At 31.5% G+C, this 10,313-nt stretch overlaps 2 protein-coding genes across 2 annotated transcripts; both read left to right on the top strand.

Annotated features, from left to right (window-relative positions):
• The first annotated feature begins 840 nt into the window (after positions 1-840).
• LOC107495376 (probable plastid-lipid-associated protein 8, chloroplastic) lies at positions 841-3,806 on the top strand. Its single transcript, XM_016116525.3, has 4 exons — positions 841-1,179; positions 1,793-1,916; positions 2,647-2,826; positions 3,495-3,806. The coding sequence occupies exons 1-4, from the start codon at positions 955-957 to the stop codon at positions 3,680-3,682; spliced, it is 717 nt and encodes a 238-aa protein (XP_015972011.1). The 5' UTR covers positions 841-954; the 3' UTR covers positions 3,683-3,806.
• Positions 3,807-4,624: 818 nt separating this feature from the next.
• Positions 4,625-8,966, top strand: LOC107495396 (putative RNA methyltransferase At5g10620). Its single transcript, XM_016116546.3, has 7 exons — positions 4,625-4,753; positions 4,848-4,879; positions 5,097-5,239; positions 5,962-6,028; positions 6,865-6,942; positions 8,086-8,231; positions 8,588-8,966. The coding sequence occupies exons 1-7, from the start codon at positions 4,705-4,707 to the stop codon at positions 8,625-8,627; spliced, it is 555 nt and encodes a 184-aa protein (XP_015972032.1). The 5' UTR covers positions 4,625-4,704; the 3' UTR covers positions 8,628-8,966.
• Positions 8,967-10,313: the final 1,347 nt, after the last annotated feature.

Below are 10,313 nucleotides of genomic sequence, written 5' to 3' on the forward strand. Positions count from 1 at the left end.
ACGTGCTGCCTGCCTCAGCCAATCACGCTTTGACATGTGTCAAAATGCCCCTGTGTGCTGACTCAGCACTCCCCCCATGTGCTGCATACGTCAACCAAGCAATCTTCGCCATGGGGCGTGCTGACTCAGCATGCCCCCCACGTGCTGCCAATAAACCTTTGCCATGTCAGCACGCCCCATGCGTGCTGACTAAGCATGCCCCCTGTGCTGCCTTGTTGGTTCAACCACACAATGCCATGTGGCTTCCACGTCCTCTATGCGCTTCAGGTAACACGCCCTTTGTGTGTTGTACTTTCATTTGACACGTCCACCTGTGTGTAATACACAGAGTAATTCAATTTCCAACTAATACACCACAATGTTTTCCATATCCAAATTATTGAACCAATAAAAACATGTAATTAGATATTTATGTAAAATATTTTTACACCAATGATATATAAATTTTAAATTTATATATTAATATTAATTATTATAATTTAGGTGAAGTAATTATTTTAATTTTTTTGTATTTAAAATTATTTTAAATTCATATATCAATTATTATTTTTATGTGTATTATTTTTATAGTTTTTTAGTTTAAAAAATAACAAAAATAAAAATAAAAAATCATCTTTCATATTAAAAAATATATAAAAAAAGTTCTAAACGTAATTTTTATTTATTTTATTTTATGCATAACAATAAAATGAAATTTCAGGTACAATCAACTTTATATGAAGTTGATAATTAAAAGCTATTAAATAATTTAATTAATTTGTCTAAATTTTTATGTAACGTCTTTCAATTATCAAATGAGAGGAAGCGGGAAGATATGCATAGTTAGATGATGGGAGATAAGGTTGGGCAGCGTGGTCATCACCAAAACCAAGCACTTAAATTTCCAATCACACGTGGCATGCCACAAGCAGCTTCAACACTCGCCATTGACCCTTGCTCCTTCGTGACAGTGCCATGGCCACAGCTTCAGCTTCTCCTTCTCTTTTCCTCAGATCTTCTTCGTCCTGTGGTGGCCGTACTAACATAATCACTCTTCGCTCCTCTCATTCACGTTTTCCTCACCTGAATCGCCGCCACGTAAAGAAGAGCCTCACACTCACTGTTTCCGCTTCGGTTTCGGTGTCCAATCCTGAGCTTCGTGCCGCTCCCGATGATCTTGTTTCGTCTATTCTCTCAAAGGTAACTAAGATCACCTTCTGAAATTCAATTTGAGTTGAAAAGAGAAACTATTAACCGTGGTGTGATTGAACTGAAGGAGCTTATCTCCGCCCTTGACCAAGTTTCTAGGGTTGATATGCCTACAAGCTAGAGAAATATTAGAATAAAAAATGTTTTATAGATGATTGACATATGGTATGCATAGAGCATTTTTGTTAATACTAAAATTGGAAAGATAGATGTGATTAATAATTTCGATTTTCAAATTTTAAAACTTGTATATGATATATATGTTGTAAATTTGATAATATTGCTAACCTCTCTGGATCTTTAGTTTCTTCTGTTCCAATTGGCAACTGATAATGAGTTTACTTATGATTAAGGCATCAAAATACTCAGCAGCAGATGATTGGAAGACACTAATTTTATCTAAAGAAGAGCATAATATGAACTGTAATGTTAATAAATTTTATGTGATAAATTTATGATTTATGAGTTGTGAATGCTGTTGTTCCGTTTCAGCAGTGCATTTTTTTTTATTTTTATAAATTGTTATAGTTTCTTCCATTTCATTCGATGTTCAATTTTCCAACTTGCATGCTAAAAAGGAATACTGAATCCTGACTTTAATCAGGTGTTGGAAACAGATGGAGGTGTTTTACTAAAATCTCAAGAACATAAAGAGGTGGCTGAAATGGCTCAGCAATTGCAGAACTATTGTCTGAATGAGCCAGTTAAAAGCCCATTAATATTTGGAGGTGAGTTCACATTGTGCTGCACAACCTTGAGATGGCGTTAAAATGGCTCTAACAAAGTATCCTTGTACAAAATTTGGTTACTGCATGTTGGTTTTATAGTTTGTGATGACACCAAAAATGAAAACCACTTAAAATTGATGATAGCAAAATGAATTGAACAGTTTCAAAAGTGTTTGGTTACTAAGGTGTGTCAACATACTTTTGAGAGCCTTCAAAGTATAAAAGTGAAGGTACTTTTCATTTTGGTGAACTGTTTTTACTTTTCACTGTTATAAACTTAATCTCAGTACTCCCCTATCAATCTCCAAAAGTTATCATATATTCAATATCCTTTTTAGTAATTTTGCATATAAAGGTAATTTTAATTAATTTATTTCATTTCTTCCTATCAGAATTGATCCTCCGAGACTTATTTGTAAAATACTCAAACCAAACAATTAAAAATTAAGTCAAAGGACCCTTAATCTTCTTAACCTTGCAAAAGAAGCCCTTTATCTTTATATACACTTTTAATTTCTACAAAATCTTTGTATCTTTATATATAATTTAAAATCATTAAGTTCACTAGATATCACCTTCTCCAAGTAGAGTCCACCTTCCATTGCTAATTACAATACATATTTATAAGCATTCCTTTGGGAATTTTAATTTATGATACACAAATCAAATTGGTTTGCCCTTTTATCTATCTTTCTTTTTTGCTCATTCCATTGACAAAAGTTGTTTCCAGAGTGGGATGTAGCGTACTGTTCACAGCCAACATCACCTGGAGGTGGCTATAGGAGTGCGGTGGGACGCCTTTTCTTTAAGACGAAGCAGATGACTCAGGTTATTGAAGCTCCTGATATCGTGAGAAATAAGATCACCTTCACTGCCTTAGGATTTTTGGATGGAGAAGTCTCTCTAAAGGGTACGTTTTCTAAATATTTGAAAGGAGGTGTAAAACAATCCAATTTCCACATGCTGATCTCAAATCCGAAAAAGAAAGTAGCATTAAATTTATCAGCTTCATAAACTCTAAACTGAAGAAATAAATAAGTAATTGAACGATCTAAAGTTTTTAAGGTAAATTACATTGACATCTCAAGGGTTAGGCAATATAATATATAACACAAAACACTCTTGTGGTTGTAGAAGTATACGTTAATCTATATTTAAGTTTGGGTGATACTATGCTCGACATCTGGGCATTTTTTTAAAATGTTTTAGTCATCTTCCTTCTGAAAAATGACACTAACCTCCCCAAACTAAAAGGTACAATCAAAATGGGAGCTTAGTATAAGTTTGATGAATAGAAGGGTATTTGTGTATTTTTATGTAACTTTAAGGACGGCAGCCTAACTGATTGCCTTGGATCTTAAATCTTGATATCTGTTTGCTTATTGTTCAGTCTGCGCATTTTCAGTCCAGTTTTTTGGGAATGTATCCTCTCAATTTTTTCTCTCAATTGTTTGGTAAACTATGACCTCTCACCAACAATTGAGAAAAAAAAAATTGAGAAGATCTACTCTCTAGTTTTTTAACTTCCTATGCGGTGTCACCTTCTATGCTGATTTTATCTATGCAAACTTGGAACAGGAAAACTCAAGGCTTTAGATACTGAATGGATTCAAGTTGTATTCGAAGCACCCGAATTGAAGCTAGGGTCATGGGAGGCCCGGTATGGCGGCGAGAGTCAAGTTAAACTGAGAATCACTTACATTGATGAAAAAATCAGGTTGGGAGTGGGTTCTAGAGGTTCCCTCTTTGTATTTCAAAGAAAATGAAGTTGAGCTGCAAAATCTCAGATTTCTTTAGCTTTGTACACTGCACACTTTCATATTTGATGTATAATGTGATTATGAGTGAATCTCATTAGATCTTGTAAAGGAAAACAGCTGACAAAGTCAAGGGGAAATTCACTAACCATTAACCAACTAACTATTTTCTATAAACCAAGGTATGTGAATTGTGGCAGGACAAAAGATTTATTTGATTTATTTTCAACACCTAAGAGATTAATATTATAATGATTAATATATTAAAAGACACATTAATATCTTATATTTTATAGAAGAGATCAAATATTCAAATTTTGGAAATACCAATTTTTCTTTTATAAATCAATATAATAAAAGATATGTTAAACATAAAAATTTGTATACAAAACTTAATTTTCATTGTATAGATTACGGGTTTGTCTGAATGAGTTTGTTTTTTTAAAAAAAAATTTTGAGTGATTTTTTTCCAAAATATTTTTTAGAAAAATAAAAAATAATTTTATGTAAATTTTACAACAACACCCAAACAAATTTTATATATAATCATTTATTAATAAAAACATCAAACTAAATTTCAGAAGAAGAATGTTAGAAGAATATCAAAAGTTATTATTTTTAGTCATTAATATTTAAAATTAGGGATTTAATTTTGATGCACAGCATAAAACATTTTTACACGTACAATCACATTTGTCCTGTTCTTTTAGATGATCATTCACGTAGTGAATGTAAAAAATAGTTAGTTTTATAATTGGATGTACATTTAAAATTATTTTAAACGGATTCGGAGTAAGAAATCCGTAGCCTAAAAATATGGATTAAAAATATATTGATAAATTAATAAATTAAATATGCATGAGTATACATTCAGAAAATTATAAAATATGCCGCAACATAATTTTTTTTTTAAAATTTTCCAAAATCCCGGTAACTTTCAACAACAGATATCCTTTTTCAAAGAAATACTGTTCAAATAACGCAATTGCGCTGTGCGTTTTGCACTGTTTCATCTCCTCCTTCTGTTCGCCATGGCCACCGCAGTGTACCTCAATTCAGCGAGTTCGAATCCTTTTCAAGGTTCTTATTATTCTCTAAACATCACTAATTCTTGCATCCCCAATCTTCCAAAATCCCACACTCTTTAATTCTTCTTATTCCAAACATTTTTCAGCTACAAAAGGCAAATACGCCGCTCAATCTGTGGTAACAATTCTCCCTCTCTCAATTACTTTTACTATCAGTTACCAATTGATTATGGACTAAATGCTCATTTTAGTACCTCAAGTTAATTTGGTCTTTGAAATTTTAAAATGTTCAATTTTGTCTCGAAGTTGCATCTCGTGAATCCCTTCATATCTTGAAATAGTAATGATGCTATTTTTGTTTAGAAATAAAAAATAAAAAAAATTGGTTTTTATAGAGAGCAGTTCCCATACGTGTACTATCGGTGGGGAAGAAGCGATCACGGGAGCTCCAACTCATGGTTGATGAGTATGCTGAAAAGATCAAGTATTATTGCAGTTTTGAAGATGTTCAAATTCGGCCAAACCCTAGAAATGCACGGTGAATTCTCCGCTCTATTATTTTTACTTAGAACAATTTTGGTACGACCTATTTGAATAGGTTGCTAACTCTATCACCTGATATATCAAGTTTCATTTTCTGTCGAGCTAATGAAATGACTAATTTGTTTTTTCGAATTTCCATCTAGCGCATTACTACAATCATTTCGATGTTGTGTTCCTCTCGTGTCAAAATTTCAGATGCATGTTTTGCTCCGTAGAAGGTTAAATGATAGAACACACCGATGAAAATTTGCTCAGGACTTTATCATGCAGATTTTGCACATGACGCAACCATGTGCGGTTAAGTCTAGAAATTAGTTTTCTCAGCTACATGATAGAAAACAAATAGAGAAGGTCATTGGATTTTGAAAAGGAAATTACACATTAGAATTTGTTTTAAGTTTGTAATTAATTTTAATAGTGATATAAGAAAATAAGCCTGAGTTGGAACTTATTTGTATGTGTATATATAATCTTTAAAATTTTGATTATATGTATGTTGTATCTGTGTTTTCTCTTATCAAAATTCAGAATTTTCCTTGTGTCAATATTGTATGATGTTTGGTACTTCTGTGTCTATTGAGTGTCTTGGGCTCTGAGATACATAGGTGCATTGTGAATATATGCATGCATGCTGAAACCTCTTGTCTTCTAGGTATAACAAGCTTGAAACTTTCATTGATGCCTAATGGAAAAAGTGGAATTTGGTTTGCATTGCAGTGATCAACGTGCTCAGGTTGATGATGAAGATGCAGCAATGATGAACCATATAAGGTCTGATGATTGGGTATAGTCTTTGAACATGCATGAATTGAAATTATAATAATATTTTTGTCATCCTACTTTTAATTACAATAATACTTGAAATTGTATTCTGTTCCTACTTGACATGATGATAGTAATCAAATTTCATACGGCATTGCTTTCAGGTTGAGAATGTATACTGTCTGCTTATGATACTTCCTTACGTTCTGCAATTTAGGCCATGCTTGTTTTAGGTTTTAAAACGAGTGACTTTGCAACTCCAAAACGATAAAAATAAGGCAAAACAAACACATCTTTAATTTTGAAGCTTACTTGAATTGTTTGTCTGTTTTCTCCTCCTTGCCCCACTTTGGAGTCTAAATTATAGCCTAATTATAGATTTCTTGTAATATGTTTGTACAGTACTCAAGCTTAGTGTCTTTTGTTGATCTCACAATGTATTCAAACTAAAGTATGTAGATATTGGTGCTAATGTCATTGACGGAATTGCTAATGGTTTTCATGAACTTATTGATGACATTGGAAATAGAAATTTGATCCAGGTTTGTCTCCTGCTAGGGATAGTGTTACACCGATGAACTACACTACACCTTTAACTCAAAGCATGTTTCCATGTAAATCATAAATATTTTGTTGTATTTCAATCTCATATATACTACGATTGACATTGTTCCAATGCAACAAACACGTAATGCCATTCTCTTATGTTTGTTCCTTGCTTGGAAGTCAGAACATGCTTGCAGTTCCTATTTTCAAGATACAGTGAGAGTCACAGATTTATATATGTTTTATGAGCAAGAAACTGGGCTTGTTTCCCCTGCTAACTAGGTTTTGTTTGCAACACACCTGCACTAACAGGTTGTGATGTTGGATGAACGTGGACAAGACATAAGATCCGAGGAAATGGCAGAGTTGATTGGTAATGCTGGAAATATGGTAAGAACGTCTTTCTCTTTCGTTTCTGATCCATGAGTATTTCAGTATTGCATGCGCTTATTGGCACTGCATTGAAATAGCACAAGTTTTCTTTCGTTAAAGACCTTTGGCATGCTGTCGAAAATGTAAATTAATGTTAAATTTTGTAAAAGTACAATCCTCTCAATTCATGTTTCTGACACTTGGCAGTGTTTTTAATTTCCTATCAATCATGTTAGTCTTTACTAATATTCCAAAGGAGTAAACTACCAAAATGGTACCCGAAAGTTTGCATCGCTGACAAAACAAACCCCAAAAGATGCTAACGACAAATAAGTCCTTGAAAGATTTAAAAACATGACAAAAGAACTAGATATTAAATATATTCTAAAATATTTATTCAAATGTTGCTATAAATATTTAGATTTAATGGATAAGTCAATTTCTTAAATATGAAAGTTTTTTTGTTATTTACAAAAAATATAATATTTATTGGTTCTCTTTTATCGTATTTTCAAATTATTTAGGAATTGTTTTATCAATAACATTTTTTAGAGACTTTTTTATCAGCAACTGAATTTTTCGAGTACTCAATTGATAATTAACCCTATTCCAAAGTATTTGATGAGGTTATGTACGCTAACATGGCAGTTGGCACCTTGTTGAATAGGGAGAATTGGGGCCGGAGGCTTATCACCAATAATTAACACAACCTCACCCAATACTTTGCCAACTACTTTATAGTGAATTGCCTTTATTATCGATAAAAGGCTTTTAATAGCCACCATGACGTGTGCCAAATATATTTTACTTTGTATGATCCGGCTATTGAACGCTGACTCGGCTAAGACACTAGGCCACTAGGCCACTAGGCCTATGGAGCTTAGATGTCATAAAATTCAAATCGTAATCTTTTTAAACCTGATCTGGGAAGTGGGAACCTAAATTCGTAAATTGTTAACTCAGTAATTTGATAACATTTTCACACCAGGTTTGTCTTCTTTTAAGTATCTAAATCCACTCTGATTTGGATTATTTGTTCCAAGATGAGTTGTTGTTTAGCTTCTCTTTTGATGAGAAATTACTAACATCAATTTCCATTCTCTTTTACTGTCTATTCATGTAAAGAAATTAATTTTTTTGTTGATTTCTGCATTCTCATAGGGTGCTTCAAGATTATCTTTTTGCATCGGTGGGCCCTATGGTCATGGGAGAAAAATGAGGGAACGTGCTAACAAATCTATCAAGCTGTCTTCATTGGTCTTAAATCATCAAATCGCACTGCTTGTGCTCATGGAACAGCTCTACAGGTGACAATATCTTAATCTCCAATTTGTTCTACTTTTCTGATGTTCCATATCTTTTTGAAACAAAGTTTAACATCAGGATGATAAGAGTAGCACATATTGGAGGCTTTGACTTCCCTGCCTAGCCTGTTGTTTAAAAATATATGCTTTTTGACTTCAATTGTTTATAACCCATTTGCTTTGTTTTCTAGCTTTCTCTACTATCTGAAATTTTGAACTTTTTTCATATATATAGTTTCCTATAGTTTATTACCCCCGAACCACTGTCAGTTATTATCTCTAAGATATGCCATTTGTTCATGTTTTTGGATTGTATTATTGAATTGTTAGTGGCGTAACACATTCTTTTTGTTTTGTAGGTCATGGACAATTTTGAAAGGACAGAACTACCATCACTAGATATCCCTGTATCATTTTGTTTATCCTTCATATATGTATCTTGTGATCTGTCCAATTTTATTGTGAAATTTTTGTATCTTCTTTTTCTGTTTTACGGAATGTGCATATTTTGAAAGTTGCTTTGAAGGGTTTGTCTTCTTATGAGCACTGAAATTTCATTAGCTGAGTGTGTATGAACTATGAAGTAATGCTGAAAAGCCATTTGTTACCCTAACGAAGGGCGTAATGTAGTGTATTCATCATTCATGTGTTACTAACTACTTTAGCATAGTTCGTTGAAATATTAGCATAACATCTTGGCGGAATGAATTTTTATGTACTGCTGTGTTCAATATAGTTTTGGAAAATTATCAGGTGTTCTCGAAAACATCGGTGTTCCAGTTGTTTTAACCGTTGATTTTAATTAATATATATTATATATAATATTTATAATTCAGATCAACGGTTAAAACAACTGGAACACCAGTGTTCCTGGTACACCTGATAACCTTCCTATAGTTTTTTATCTCTAGGAACCTATTATCCTATATTTAAAGAGTTTATTTACCTTGGTGTCTTTTTTACCCAAAGAAATGAATTAGAACCACACTATTTACTCTCAAAAAAATTGGGAGACTTGGCATGATTCTACTCATTATCAGGCTGCTCCACCATGATTATTTTTTATTTAAATAATATATAACTAATTATTTTTTATTTCTCCGATGGAAAAAAATAAATTATACCTCAGAATCTCAGATTTTGGGAGTTTAGGTTTCTTGATTGAAAGGTAATATTCTATTACCATGAATTTTGTTCACGATAAAAAAAAACTTTTTTTTTGTGTGTGTAATTTATCATTTCCAAGCAATAATTTTTTGTACTCAATTTAGAACTTTTCTTTTATACTTTGTTTTTTCAAATTTCACATCAAATTATTGCAAAATCAATTTTATACTTTTCCATGTTATATTCATTGGCTTTGATCACAACTCACAAGTACTTTGAGGATACTAGTTAAAATACTTAATAAAACATATTTTTAGAATAATGTTATATATTTAATTTTTTTTTGTTAACTAAGTTCAATTAAGTTAATTTAATATAATAAAAATCAGTTATGTCTATTATTATTTTAAGTTTTATTGTTTAATTCGATTGAATTTCGTTTATAAAAAAAATTTAGATGCGTAATGATACTCATATTTTTTATTAGAAAACTAAATAGTTATAATTTTTATTGTATTAAGAGAAAATACTTTTTTAAAAGATTATTTCTCATAGTGACTTTAATTACTTTTCTTAACTTTGTATCCAAAATTGTCACATTCTTATCTATCCACGATGTGCCAAATCTTGATGACTTATCACTTGACTAACCAGTTGACCTATTTAATGAATGAACAATAACAACACGCCACCTCATCAGTCATTCAATTAAATTTTACAAATCAAATTTATTTCTAAAAAATCGTCCGTTTTTTAAATTAGCCAAATCAACTTTAAATTAAAAAATTTTAATATTTCTTTTTAATTTAAAATTAATTTAATTTAATTATATAAATTTATCATGTATTAAAACAGTTAAGTATATGATATGATCCGATAGAAACAACAAAATCACTAACATAATTAATTTAAAGTTTTTTAAAAATAAATTTAAATAAAAATTTTTTTAAAATTAATTTAAAAAATAAATAATTTTTT

Source organism: Arachis duranensis, chromosome 6 (assembly GCF_000817695.3).
Source record: "Arachis duranensis cultivar V14167 chromosome 6, aradu.V14167.gnm2.J7QH, whole genome shotgun sequence".
Taxonomy (NCBI): Eukaryota; Viridiplantae; Streptophyta; class Magnoliopsida; order Fabales; family Fabaceae; genus Arachis; species Arachis duranensis.

What these genes read in the sequence shown, in the direction of transcription:
- LOC107495376 (XM_016116525.3), top strand. Translation starts at nt 955, where the DNA reads ATGGCCACAGCTTCAGCTTCTCCTTCTCTTTTCCTCAGATCTTCTTCG. An exon ending in TTTCGTCTATTCTCTCAAAG is followed by an intron (nt 1,180 to 1,792) that starts GTAACTAAGATC and finishes GACTTTAATCAG; the next exon opens with GTGTTGGAAACAGATGGAGG. An exon ending in TGGAGAAGTCTCTCTAAAGG is followed by an intron (nt 2,827 to 3,494) that starts GTACGTTTTCTA and finishes AACTTGGAACAG; the next exon opens with GAAAACTCAAGGCTTTAGAT.
- LOC107495396 (XM_016116546.3), top strand. Translation starts at nt 4,705, where the DNA reads ATGGCCACCGCAGTGTACCTCAATTCAGCGAGTTCGAATCCTTTTCAA. An exon ending in AATACGCCGCTCAATCTGTG is followed by an intron (nt 4,880 to 5,096) that starts GTAACAATTCTC and finishes TGGTTTTTATAG; the next exon opens with AGAGCAGTTCCCATACGTGT. An exon ending in CTCATGGAACAGCTCTACAG is followed by an intron (nt 8,232 to 8,587) that starts GTGACAATATCT and finishes TTTGTTTTGTAG; the next exon opens with GTCATGGACAATTTTGAAAG.